The 15,364-nt window shown below is 40.9% G+C and overlaps 1 gene segment (V, D, J or C); it reads right to left on the bottom strand.

Moving 5' to 3' along the window:
• Nucleotides 1–14,100: 14,100 nt before the first annotated feature.
• Nucleotides 14,101–14,615, bottom strand: LOC123482553. The segment is given in 2 exon segments: nt 14,101–14,417; nt 14,528–14,615. Coding segments are annotated over 2 exon segments (369 nt in total).
• Nucleotides 14,616–15,364: the final 749 nt, after the last annotated feature.

Below are 15,364 nucleotides of genomic sequence, written 5' to 3'. Positions count from 1 at the left end.
TCAAACCAAATGCAAATCGTGTTCATGTGGTTGAAACATTGTATGGTTACCAGCCACCAGCTGGTTTATGCAAAAGGCTGTTTCTCCTCAACTGAAACAAGGTAGTGAGAATTAGATCTTGAAAGTTTATAGGGACAGTCCCTGCAGTCCCTGGGCTACTTAACTGCTTTAACTGTCTATCTGAATCATCAGAGATGCTAAACTGGGACCCTGAAATGCTCAGGTGACAGATTGGAGTTCACCAGGCGTGGTGCCATACAGCTGTGAGGGTCACAGAGGGGAAGAGAGAGGGGTGGGGTGTGTGAGAGAAACAGACACAACTGATAAAAGGAGAGCAGGGCCTTTCTGTGTCACAATCGTCATAATGAGCGGACCAAGGCGCAGCGTGATATGAGTACATACTTTAATAGGTACTTTCAACAAATAACAAAAACGATACGTGAAGTCCTCGGTCATAACACAAACCAACACGGAACAAGATCCCACGAATCACAAGTGCACAAAAGGCTGCCTAAGTATGGTTCCCAATCAGAGACAACAAGCAACAGCTGATTCTCGTTGCCTCTGATTGAGAACCACCCCGGCCAACATAGAAACACATAACCTAGAACAGAACATAGAAAACGAAACATAGACACTACACAAAGAAACTAACACCCTGGCTCAACATACAAGAGTCCCTAGAGCCAGGGTGTACAGTACCCCCCACCCAAAGGCGCGGACTGCGACCGCGCCAACATAAACCCAACAGCGGAGGGGCCGGGTGGGCATTCCGCCTCGGAGGCGGATCCGGCTCCGGGCGTGACCACCACCCTCTAACAACACCCCCATAGCGCCCCTGGTCTGGTCTGGCCACGCTGGCTGGAGCTGGACTGGACATCGGTGGAGCGGATTGCTTAGGCTCCGGTGTGGAGCAGCTGACCGGTACCTGACCAGGCACCGGTGAAACAGGCACGGGCTGTGCCGGACTGACGACGCGCACCACAGGCTTGGTGCGGGGAGCAGGAACGGGCCGGACCGGGCTGACGATGCGCACTACAGGCTTGGTGCGGGGAGCCGGAATGGGCCGGACCGGGCTGACGACGCGCACCACTGGGTTGGTGCGGGGAGCAGGAACGGGCCGGACCGGGTGACGTGCGCACCACTGCCTTGGTGCGGGGAGCAGGAACGGGCCAGACCGGGCTGACGACGCGCACCACAGGCTTGGTGCGGGAGCAGGAACAGGCCGGGCTGGGCTGGCGATAAGCACCATTGGCTTGGTGCGAGGGGCAGGAACAGGCGGGGCCGGGCTGGCGACGCGCACCATTGGCTTGGTGCGGGGAGCAGGAACAGGCCGGGCCGGGCTGGCGACGCGCACCATTGGCTTGGTGCGAGGGGCAGGAACAGGCCGGGCTGGGCTGTCGACGCGCACCATTGGCTTGGTGCGAGGGGCAGGAACAGGCGGGGCCGGGCTGGCACGCGCACCATTGGCTTGGTGCGAGGGGCAGGAACAGGCCGGGCTGGGCTGGCGACGCGCACCATAGGCTTGGTGCGAGGGGCAGGAACAGGCCGGGCCGGGCTGGCGACGCGCACCATTGGCTTGGTGCGAGGGGCAGGAACAGGCCGGGCCGGGCTGGCGACGCGCACCATTGGCTTTGTGCGAGGAGCAGGAACAGGCAGGGCCGGGCTGGCGACGCGCACCATTGGCTTGGTGCGAGGGGCAGGAACAGGCCGGGCCGGGCTGGCGACGCGCACCATTGGCTTTGTGCGAGGAGCAGGAACAGGCCGGGCCGGGCTGGCGACGCGCACCATTGGCTTGGTGCGAGGGTTAGAACAGGCCGGGCCGGGCTGGCGACGCCGCACCATAGGCTTGGTGCGGGGAGCAGGAACCGGCCGGGCCGGGCTGGCGACGCGCACCATTGGCTTGGTGCGAGGAGCAGGAACAGGCCGGGCCGGGCTGGCGACGCGCACCATTGGCTTGGCGGGCGGGGCAGGAACAGGCCGGGCCGGGCTGGCGACGCGCACCATTGGCTTGGTGCGAGGGGCAGGAACAGGCCGGGCCGGGCTGGTGACGCGTACCATAGGCTTGGTGCGGGGAGCAGGAAGAGGCCGGGCCGGGCTGGCGACATGCACCATTGGCTTGGTGCGGGGAGCAGGAACAGGCCGGGCCGGGCTGGCGACGCGCACCATAGGCTTGGTGCGAGGGGCAGGAACAGGCCGGGCTGGGCTGGCGACGTGCATCACAGGCTTGGTGCGAGGGACAGGAACAGGTCAGACCGCACTGGGAACACACATCACTCTGTCTTATACAGGGATCAGGAACGGGCCGGACCGGACTGGTAACACACTTCAGTACCTCTCGCCGTGCCTCTACACTTTCCTTCCCTCTAATGACCAATGGCCCCCGTAACCTGGTGGCCTTCTCTCCATGTCCACAAACTCGCCCTTTATCTGCCTCCAGCAGCCCCGTCGTCCATGCCATGTGCCCCCCCAAAATGTTTTATTGGGGGTGCCTCTCGCCTGTCCGACGACGGCCCGGTTGCCGCCGCTTCTCCTCTCCTGCCTGGGTCTCTCCCTTCATAGCCCTCCAGTAACGGACGGCCTCCTCCTCCGTGATCTGTCCCCAACCGAGGAGGACATCCACTAACGTTAGCTCCTGCGTGTGCTCCTGGACACGCTGCTTGGTACTGTATTGGTGGGATCTTCTGTCACGATCGTCATAATGAGCGGACCAAGACGCAGCGTGATATGAGTACATACTTTAATAGGTACTTTCAACAAATAACAAAAGCGATACGTGAAGTCCTCGGTCATAACACAAACCAACACGGAACAAGATCCCACGAATCACAAGTGCACAAAAGGCTGCTAAGTATGGTTCCCAATCAGAGACAACAAGCAACAGCTGATTCTCGTTGCCTCTGATTGAGAACCACCCCGCCAACATAGAAACACATAACCTAGAACAGAACATAGAAAACGAAACATAGACACTACACAAAGAAACGAACACCCTGGCTCAACATACAAGATTCCCTAGAGCCAGGGCGTGACAGTGTGGAACGGAATGGATTATCAAACATAAACCCTTAGACTATGGAATGGATGCATTAATAGTTACTTCTCATACAGTTTGACCAAAATGATGGAAAATATGCTGTTTCTATGACTTAAAGCATAATAATTACGACAAAAGTATCTATAAATATGTTTATTCCATACTCTAAGTATGTACGAATAAATAGTCCGTTTATTTTGATATGTTCAGTAAATTTTGTCAGAATCTATGACTATTTGGCTACTTGTACATTTTACCTCTTAAATATGACATTACAGTTTCAATATCTCAGGCCCAGAAAATCTGATTCTTACAAGGTAATGTTCTCCTGGTTCAGTTTTCTCAGAGGGTCTACGTCATTGAATAGTCCTTGGTGGTGCTACAGACCACAACTGTAGCTGAAACCATCTGCATTTTCATATTTTCTGTATATTTGCATGTCTTAAAGCATAATAACGGTTTGAAAAGTAACAGTCCACTGAAGATGGAGTGCTCTGTCCATAATAAATCTGGCACCTGAGACAGGATAGACTGGGCCTTAAGTTTAGTTAACAAGTCTCTACATGTTCACAATTCATTGGTTCTACTTAACAGGGCATGGGTTTTGTTTCAAAATGTCAATACCTCCTGTAAATTAAGCTATATGTCTGGGCAACATGATAACCTTGATTGTTACATATTTAATGTCAGGATAGACCACCTTGAAAGGGTGCTAGACTAAATATTTATGTTGACAGGAATGTCAGAAAAATAAACATGATTGTCATTCAATAATTTGGCTAAAAACAGCACAGTAGAAATCAGTATGAAATCAGAAACATAGGACACAATAGCAGAATAGCAACCAATAATGGAATTGAGATGAGAATATGACCATTCAAATTCAAGCAGTAAAATTATCTCCCATATGGGTCCAGAGTGCAGTCAATGTGCAGTGTGCAGACAGTACAATCCTGTCAACCCTCATGTCCATGGAGAGGTTTTTGTATTGATGTTTATCACTGTGGTCACTCAGGTACACAGTGACTCACGCCATTACAAAAACCGATGTATTTGTATTTGTATTTATTAAGGATCCCCATGAGTTCCTGCCAAGGCAGCAGCTACTTTTCCTGGGGTCCAAACACATTAAGGCACTTACATTACATATAAAACAAAAGATAAAGCAGTACATCATATAGCATTATTACACCACTACATATCTACAATACAAAATGTATAATACCACCATCCAACAATATTACACTGTACGTGTGTGTAGAGTGTGTGTGCTAGCGCTTGTGTGTCACACACAGCCACGGTATCCTCTCAGTAAAACTCACTGAAACCTCCAATGTCTCCATGTGGACCATGCATTTTCCAATCCTGTGTAATTTACAACAACCATTGAAGTTCAATTCAAGCTAATTTGTAGATCACATGATTTACAGTGTACAGAAAATAGTTGTTCCCCAGTGTGTCTGTTTTAAAGTTTTTAATGATGAGAGTTCTTTCTCTGAAACAGGCCTAAAGAGTATGGACATTTGTTTGAGTTGATAATGTGTAGAAACGTACAAGCACATTTAGGTTAGCTACCTGTAGACAATCAGAATGTATATGCCTGTGTGCCTTTGGTGTCAGCACTCTCACACTCTGTGTTTGGTAGAGGTGGTAGGTTTTGTCATGGACTGTATCATTGTGACCTGCTATATGGCACAGTGCTTTAACCCTGTACAAAAACCTCCCCACCACTCTGTGCAGGGCCAAAGCTGGAATAAACATGTGCAACTTTTCACAACAACCATAACATGATCTATTGATTTTAATCTGATGAACATTATGTTTTACTACTTATTAATAACTCTTTGATTAGTTTGGGCTTTCAGCTTTTCATCTGTCAGGCATTTTGACCATGACAATGATTAAAGAACCTTGCTGTGGACAGTTTTATACACAGTAATTAAGTTAATTTTTTGTTCTTATTTAAAGTGAAAAATATATGTATATATATTTTTAACAAATACATTCTGTTGTCAGAATCCAATAATTGGAGTAGCTGTTTAAATGTTTTCTCTTGTAATTGCGTTTGAGACTTAGTATGTAGCCATATTCCACCACAGTGGTTTTTGTTATGGCGTTTACCACTGTGCGCCCTTAGTTATCACGATGACGCACACCCATACAAAAACCTCTCCACACACCAGAGACCAGTACATCTATCAGGGACCTGTCATATTTCCCTGGAGTCATCACAAGTCTCTCTGATTCAATGAATGATCTTATTTTTACCTTGGAAATGTGTCTTTAGCCAGTAGAGTTGATCTTGCCAGATTTTATAATCCGAATGTATATGAAAAAATGCCAATCCATTCCGTTCTCACAGGCCGTTGCGTTTGAAGGAGAGAGTGCACAGATGAGCATGGATAATAATACATCTTATAGTGAGTTATGCAGCATCTCTTTAGGTTGTCAAATAAATGCTCTTTGCACTACAGGAATATGAATGGAATTTGTAAGAATGTGGAGAGTGTTACATATTATGGTACAGTATTGGGACATCATACTGTAGAACAGTGGTATTTTAAGACGGGGCAGTGACCCCTAGGTGGGCCACAGAGGTATTGCGTGTGCGTATGTGGCATAGTTTTGGCTGGGCAGTTTTGGTGCAGCTGCCCCAGCAATTTCAGTCAAGGTGTCTCTCAAGCACAATAACAAACAAAGTGGTCCTCTGTAGCTCAGCTGGTAGAGCACGGCGCTTGTAACGCCAAGGTAGTGGGTTCGATCCCCGGGACCACCCATACACAAAAATGTATGCACGCATGACTGTAAGTCGCTTTGGATAAAAGTGTCTGCTAAATGGCATATTATTATTATTATTAAACAGCAGAGTCTTCTGATCTCAGACTCTTGGCCTCTAAGAACTGTGTGCTTGTGGAGACAATCTCAGTCAGGGTGAACTGGCCTTTCAGGGAGTCTGAGTAGTCTGGAGCATCTGTTGAACCAGAGTCAACTCTCCCAATCCACTCCAGAGTTCTGCCTGGTTTCTGCCTTATCCAGTTCATGTAGTAAATTATTAATTCAACAGATGTAACTTTTCTGGTGAAAATGTACTGGCTTCATACTCACCCTATATGCATGCTAGTGTGAAAATAACAAACCCACAGCTGTTCAAAATTATTCTGGTTTCTGAAATGTCATATAACTCTAATAACTATTGTATGAGTTGAGTGATGAGTTGGCAACATGCTGCTTTATATACAGAGGGGAAGGGGAAGTATGTTAGCATAGCTCTCCCTCTGGAGGTTGGCCACAACTGGCACTGGGCTATTTAACTTATCTCCTGTAGGTTCTACACCTGTCACTGAATAGACTTACCATTTATTACCAAATGCTGCATAGGATAGACCTTTTCCATATTTTCCATCATTTCATTCCATATTCAAAAATAATGATGTTGAATAGCACTAGAGATCAAATCAAAGTTGCCATAACACCTGCGAATCATATACACGACCAATAAACTTTTGATTTGGTTTGATCTCCAGCACTATTCAACATCATTCTCTCTGAAAAATACTTATTGTATTATATATAGCTGAGATGAGGGCCGTCTCTTATTACAGTAAAAAAATACTTCCTTCATGGTGTGACTTCAGATTTCACTACATTTTACATTTTTTTTACATTTTTAGTCATTTAGCAGACGCTCTTATCCAGAGCGACTTACAGTTAGTGAGGTAATACACTTTTATTTTTATTTTTTCATACTAAATGATAGTGTTTAGCTGCTTAACAAGAGCTGCTGTCCTCAAGCTCCCTGTAATTGTTAGCAGAAGTAGCCTCATGCACTGAATATAAGTGTTGCTGTGGATAGCAGCTCTGATGCCTGGCAGCCTGTTAGTCTCCAGTAGCATTTGCACACCTAGAAAGTGGCCTTTATCTAAGTCAGTGGTTCACAACCGTGATGGGATATAACATTCTGTGGCACATGTAAACTTTCCCTATTAATTAATTTAGTGGTAACGACCTCCATCTCATCTGATCCATTCTACAAATCATCTATTTCTTGTGACAAATATTTTTTAGTAATAAATTACTTAGCGTTTATGATAAATATGTTCATAGTTTTTATAGTTTCTTACTCATTATGGTTAATTTGTCCTTAAACGTTGATTAGTCCCGTGTAAACGTAACTAAAATAATAACAAAAATCTAAATCTAAATCTGTCAGTTTAAGCTAGGGATATATCTGTTTTGTGTATGAGATGCCTTCGGCATCTGAGGTGGGAAGTGGCAGAGCTACAGTGCTGTTTTCCAGACCAGGGGACATCTCTAAAATCGGTCTTGTCATTAAAATCTGTAGTGTCTGAATGGATTGGCCAACAGGATGAGACTCTCACAAACACAATGGTGTTCTCCGTTTTGTCCTACAACCCAAAGAAGTATCATGAAGGTAACCCACTACCGGTTTGATAATAAAATATCCGGAGCTTTCTCATATCTCCTAGATATAGGACAGACACTTCAAAACCATATCACTTTTGATAGATTTGTCTTTTTTGCCATTTATAAATGTGTTATTCAATGAATGCATTTCTGTGGACTATATAGCAGTAAAGGCCAAGTTCACTATTTTATCAAATACTGTAATTTGTTTATATATTTTTATTGAGACCTAAAGGGGTCTTAAAATTCAAAATCAAATACATAAATGATCCATGTTTTGACCATCTTAAAACAATTCCATATGTTAGTGGAACCCCCCCCACTCCCACCCCCACCCTCCCCTAAGGCTTAAACTTTTAGGGTGAAGAGTGTCCACGAATCTGCTCCAGAAATATATGTTTTTAGCTCCAGTAAAATAGGTTTTGAATGGTTTGAGCTAGAGACAAGCGGTTTTCTGCATTGTAAAGGCACAACCACGTACCTAAAGCCATGCTCCATTTGTATCTATGGCAGAGGCTGTGGTATAGTTAAGCCCAGAGCCATATAGAAATAAAATACTCTGGCTAAACCTAATCATACTTTCCTGTGCTTAAATGGTTTTCACAGACAAAGTGAAATGATTCAAATGACTTTGCCCTTGTTGGTTGCCCCTCAATAGCCAGAGGGCACTGGACTTGAAACAACGATACAGATGTAACCCTGTGCCATTTAATGTATTATCTGACCGCCACTAGTGCTCCTAAGTCCAAATTATGTATTTATTCATTTATTGAGTGTTTCATTTAAAAAAAAACTAGATTAGGAAAAGTTTCTAAGCATACCTGAGAGTTCCTCAACTCACACCAGTGTGTGGCGGCACATCGATTGGGAACCACTGATCTAAGTTACCAAATAATCAACAACTTAGAAAAGAAACCTACATTTGAACGAAATTAATGACTTTTATGACATAAGATAATATATATTGTGTGCGTGGTAGCCCAATTCTAGAAATACAAAGCAACACACCCATGTTCACACGACCATACGACATACATAGGAAAAGCACTAAAATACTTAGGGTTTTGTTAATATATATATTTATATACTGTATATGGGTGTGTGCTTGTGTGGGTGTGTGCGTGCATGCGTTGCTTTCATACAAGCAGTGTTTCTCTTCTTTCAAAGAAGTGTATTTCTTTGTATTTCTACCAGTGAAAACAACCATAACATAAAACATGCTGTTCCTCTAATACCAATTAATTGAAATAATTTTAAATAAATGATTTATATGGATTAAGGTGATGCCAATTAACACTCAATTCAATATAGGCTAAGATGAACTCTGCTCATATTATCATACCCTTCATTTGGTTTATGTGTTTGACTCCTACATTTTCATTTTCATGGTGTCATTTTCGACATAAAGCAAAGCCTACATAATTAACCAATTAAACACCAATCACAAACAGTGAAAGAAGTATGTGAGGAAATGACCAAACAACATACTGCCCTACCTAGGTGTACTACACTAACAACAGTATCCAAGTCAGAATTTTAACTTTCCTCCATTAAACAATGATTTATCTTCAAACTATAGCAATTTAACTGCGTAAAAAAAGACACAAAACAATGGCTTACCTGATGATACTGTGACCATTGTCCCTTTCCCCAATAGTCAAAGTAGCTGAACACAGTGTGACAAGGGCGTATGCCAAGCAATACAAAACTACCCTCTTTACAGCAATTGGTTTCAACTAATCTTGATAACTTCATCACTAAACCAAAGTAATTTGGTTTGTAAAAAAAAATCTAAATAGATACTACATTCTAACATAGTCACACTTGGTCAACAATATATTTCCACAATATGGATAATTTTCTCTTAGACTGTCATTTTCTTCTGAGGAACGAAGGGTTTTCTATTTATAAGACTTTAGGAAACAAACTTCTGCATTATTCTACAACAGCAGAACCTAGAAATTGAGGAACTATTTGACTTTCAAGGAAATAAGTAAACCATTCCTTTAGTGGACTATGAACAGGTCTATTCAATGACGTTTTGCATCTGCAAAACGCACAAGACAACATATGTTATTTCTACACAGAAAATAGAATGGGAAAATTAAACATTTGATGGATGTAATAAATGTACGTTTGCTTACCTGTTGAGACGGTGACTTGTGTCCCTTTACCCCAGTAGTCAAAAGCATCACAGTGCTATGTCTCCATTCACTGCCTGTACAAAAACCCTGCACCTCAATAGGCAGCTTTAAAGTCATGACACTGAATCCAACAGACATGAAGATATAACGCAATATTGTAATATTATCATACACCTGATTTCTTAAGGACATACGTTGTGAATTCAGTTTTGTATACCTTTTAAAAACTGATGCTCAGGTCCATGTCATGACATCACTCACTCCATCAAAACATACTTTTAAAAATGTAAAACAATTTACAATGGGGTTATATCAATATCAGACGATCATTTGAAGAATATTGTATGGTTTCTCCCCCATTGTCCCTATCCTCAGGCAGATATAATGCAAGTTCTGTCTCTGAGGTTTTTGTACAGCCTCATGTCACTGTGTACCCCCACCCCATATCACAGTGATATACCCCAGCACAAAAACACCTCCTTCACATCTCCATAGGGATTGCATATGACTGTCTGCTCTCAGTCAGGTATAAGAAACATAAAACCATGGCTAAAACTATACATTGTAGCATTAATACAGATTCTTACAGTATTAAATTATCTATGGGTTGGTGGATTAATCTTCAATGTTTGTTATTATTGTTTGTGACTAAAGGTGTATCCATTGTCAGTTTGTGACAGTTGTTTGCAAATGTATGGATTTATGTCACAGTACAAAATCCAATATCATGGCTATGGCCAAATCATGTTTATGGTGAGGTTTCATTAGGTTTACATTGGTACCATTGTCGTGGGGGGTGTTTATTTGACCTGTTCAGTGTTGATGTGTCCATACAGGAGCAAAGGGGTTTTTGTACGGCGTAATATCACTGTGGCCCCCGTATAGTCACAGTGATACACACCATAACAAAAACCTCCCACCAGTACCAAACACCTGCTCTATGAGGATAGCAACACATTCAGATGGTATGTGGATAGGTAATAACACACATATATATTATTTCTTCAAATATTTTTGAATATTTTAAAATATTATATATTATAACATGATTTAAGTATTCTTTAAAATTAGAACATTTTACCTAAGTCCTGCAGGTACAATGCTTTACAACTGTTATAAACATCTATGAGACTTTTTATTAATGAGCTTTATAAAATTTTAATTTTCAACTCACTCAAAATAATTTAGTCAGAATTTGTATGAATGGTTTAACCTTGATTAATATTTGTTACAAAGTCAGCATCAATATGAATGATTTAACCTTTAATAGTTGTTATTTAGTCAGCATCATTATGAATGGTTTAACATTTAATAGTTGGTATTTAGTCAGCATCATTATGAACGGTTTAACATTTAATAGTTGTAATTCAGTCAGCATCATTATGAATGGTTTAACCTTTAATAGTTGTTATTTAGTCAGCATCACTATTAATGGTTTAACCTTTAATAGTTGTTATTTAGTCAGCATCATTATGAATGGTTTAACTTTATAATAGTTGTTATTTAGTCAGCATCATTATGAATGGTTTAACTTTAATAGTTGTTATTTAGTCAGCATCATTATGAATGGTTTAACCATTAATAGTTGTTATTCAGTCAGCATCATTATGAATGTTTAACCATTAATAGTTGTTATTTAGTCATTATCATTATGAATGGTTTAACCTTTAATAATTGATATTTAATCGTCATCATTATGAACTGTTTTACATTTAATAGTTGTAATTTAGTCAGCATTATTACGAATGGTTTAACCTTTAATAGTTGTTATTTAGGCAGCATCATTATGAATGGTTCAACCTTTAATAGTTGTTATTTAGTCAGCATCATCATGAATGGTTTAACCTATAATAGTTGTTATTTTGTCAGCATTGTTATGAATGGTTTAACCATTAATAGTTGTTATTTAGTCAGCGTCATCATGAATGGTTTAAGATTTAATAGTTGTTATTTATTCAGCATCATTATAAATGGTTTAACCTTTAATAGTTATTTAGTCAGCATCATTATGAATGGTTTAACCTTTAATAGTTGTTATTTAGTCAGCATCATTATGAATGGTTTAACCTTTAATAGTTGTTATTTAGTCAGCATCATTATGAATGAATGGTTTAACCTTTCTGTTTAATACTAGGCACTCCAGCCCCTTTGGTGCATTTGGATGTTCATTATTTCTATCACTAAAATAATGAAGAAAACACATAGTATCACTTTATAAGAAAAACCTGCTTATAACCTGCTTATAAACATTAAACAGTTTTGAACTTACATGTACAAGTCTGTTATTCATGGTTTGAATATGACTGCAGATACATGTATTAATTATGTATAAAGCTTTTTAGACAGTTTATCTCACATTCCCAGGAAGTGTCAATTTTGACTGTGACAATATGAACTGTGTTGTCCTTAGGGAACGATGGTTTCCTGCAATAGACATTTTTGTTGTTTTTGTACAGGTCATGCTTTGCTTCACACCACTGTGTGTAATTATATCTGACACAGTGATAGACAGTTGTGTCTTCAGTTTAACTTCTCTGCCCTTCTAAAGTGTCTATGTTGTTGGAAACATCTTTGGAGATGATGAACCTGCTTTTGAAAGAATATTTGCAATTTCCATCTGAACCATTCCATAGCTTTATCTACAGGATATCTAATCCAGTTTGTGGTATAGCTATCATCACTGATAGAATACCCAGAGACCTTACAGGTGATGCTCAAAGATTATCTTGGCTTTACAACCATTGAGCTTGGCTGCTGAGTTCTGGGTCAACAATACCATGCATACCTGCCAGGGGAAAAATCTAGATATTTGAAAATGGTCTAACATTAGGTACATGATACATTTATACAGTTTGATTATGTTGTAGTAAAATGTATTTTTAAAAAAGAAACAGGAGGCTGCTGCCAGCAGCAGCAGGAGAAATGCAGGGAACATGGTTTGTGAGGAAGCTGAACTGATGGGAATAATACTTATTTACTCCAACTGAGTGAAAGAGAAACAGACTCTTCTTTAATACAAAGAGGATAATTGATTTGCATCAAAGTCAGAGATTTAGGATTACAGTACTACAGTAAAATTACTAGAATCACAGTGACATTTTGAGTAGAACAATTATGTATCATAATACTATTAATAATAATACAATGATCTATTATGGGATGCAATGACTTGCATTATGAATGGTTCTGTTCTGCTCATTGCTTACAGTATGTTATTATAATCATTATCATTGATGCTTTGGAGAACTGCACAAAAGGCACAGATGGTGAGAATCTAACTATTGTTGTCCCCAAAGATACAGTATATGCTTGACCCATTACTCTTTTTAGATAACAGTAAAAGTCTGCTATCAGTAATTAAAACTCTTAATTGGATTAGACTGATATACAGGTGAATGTAAATAAGATGTCATCAAGATGATGTTTACTGACTAAAATGGCCTGAAGAGTGGATTAAGCTGCGTTGAGCTTGATAAGGAATGGTATGCTTTGAATAAACTTGGAATTTATGCTGGATCCTTATTTTGTCTGTCTCACATCACATTTGACTTTGCTTTTGATTTGCTAGTGAGAGAAGTGCTTGATCAGTTTTTGTACAGGGCTGCAGGATCCTGTGTCACTGTGTCTCTGGCACAATAATAAACAGCAGAGACTGTTCATCTGGAGATACACCTGTTTCATGCTATTGGAGATGGTTTACTGACCCTTAACAGACTGGGGGTAGTAAGTGCCACTGCTGTCACAGGTAATAATTGCAACCTCCCTCCTTTCCCAGGAGTATGTCTGATCCAAGCCATCCAGTATCTATTCATGTCCAAACCAGAGGCTGTGCAGGTCAGTTTGTGTGGATCTCCAGGCTTTTTAACAACTGGTCCAGACTCAGTCAGTGTCTGACCCTGAACACCTGTGGAAACAAAGTAACATTAGAGAAAATCCCTGGACTCAAAACCACTGTGATTATTCTTTATCAAACAATAAACTATCTAATAGTGTTCACCTGTCAAGCCTATTGTCATCAGTAGAACCACAATATTCAATGTCATGATGAACTATTAGTAGTTATGGTGTGTCTCTGTTCCTCAGTCTAGTCAGAGCTTCAGTCCTCTCCTCCACTCTGCAGTGAGATAAGTAGTGATGGATGACCTCAGAGTTTTGCATTGACTCCTCCTCACAGGGAAGATCACACAGAGATTAAATAGAGAATTCAGAGATGGGGAACAGATTCATACGTTCTGAATACTTTGTTAATTACTTGTTTGTGTGACAAGAAGAAAGCTTGACCAGACTGGGCAAGAGATCATGTGATTGTGTAGTTTGAATGTAAGAAGCTGGAGTCTTTTATTGTGTAGTGCTTTGTGATATTGATGTTGTATTATTTACAGTAATGATACCCAGAACTATTCTAGTGTGACACAAAGAGAGGAAGTAGTACACCACCTATCCGTGTTGTTAGGTGGGGTGTGGGTTTCTGTACAGCTGCTTCACCAGCTCCAGTCAGTGTGTCTCTCGAGCACAATAATAAACAGCAGAGTCCTCTGCTCTCAGACTCTTGGCCTCTAAGAACTGTGTGCTTGTAGAGACGTCCTCAGTCAGGGTGAACTGGCCTTTCAGGGTGTCTGAGTAGTCTGGATCATCTGTTGAACCAGAGTTAACACCCCCAATCCACTCCAGAGCTTTGCCTGGTTTGTGCCTTATCCAGTTCATGTAGTAGCTTGTCATATCAAACCCAGAGATTGTACAGGACAATTTAACAGCGTCTCCAGGTCTTTTCACCTGAGAAGGTGACTGATCCATCTCATCACAGAAAACACCTGCAAAACAAAAATGTTGACGCTCAGTTGAAGATCTGGTATTAACAGACATTTTGAGTTTTACCATGATACTCACACATTCTTCAGTCACCATGTAATGCTTTACTTACTGTGTATGGACATCACTATGAGAACTAATCTCCAGACAGTCATAAGCTCCATTGTTCAGTATTAGTTAATACAGGACTTGTAATGTTGTAATATCAGTCCAAGCTGCCTATAATGAGAAGCCAGAGCTCAGTGTCTGATTATAAAGGGATGAAGGGGGAGGGAGACTTTGCATAGACCGCCCTCTAGAGGTTTAAATATCCTGACAGGGGAGAGATCTTCTATTCTATTCCTTGATTCTCTTCTCCCTGTCCTTTATTCTACTCTCTGTAGTTCAGATTTTACTGATGAGACGTGTTGACTATATATAATGGCTTAAGTATGATGTGTTGACTATATATAATGGCTTTAGTATGATGTGTTGACTATATATAATGGCTTTAGTATGATGTGTTGACTATATATAATGGCTTTAGTATGATGTGTTGACTATATATAATGGCTTTAGTATGATGTGTTGACTATATATAATGGCTTTAGTATGATGTGTTGACTATATATAATGGCTTTAGTATGATGTGTTGACTATATATAATGGCTTTAGTATGATGTGTTGACTATATATAATGGCTTTAGTATGATGTGTTGACTATATATAATGGCTTTAGTATGATGTGTTGACTGCATATAATGGCTTTAGTATGATGTGTTGACTATATATAATGGCTTTAGTATGATGTGTTGACTATATATAATGGCTTTAGTATGATGTGTTGACTATATATGATGGCTTTAGTATGATGTGTTGACTATATATAATGGATTTAGTATGATATCTTGACTATATATAATGGCTTTAGTATGATGTGTTGACTATATATAATGGCTTTAGTATGATG

The sequence above is a fragment of the Coregonus clupeaformis genome, chromosome 35, assembly GCF_020615455.1.
Source record: "Coregonus clupeaformis isolate EN_2021a chromosome 35, ASM2061545v1, whole genome shotgun sequence".
In the NCBI taxonomy this organism is placed as follows: domain Eukaryota; kingdom Metazoa; phylum Chordata; class Actinopteri; order Salmoniformes; family Salmonidae; genus Coregonus; species Coregonus clupeaformis.
Note: the sequence above shows the minus strand (reverse complement) of the source record. Positions and strands in the feature narration are given on the sequence as shown.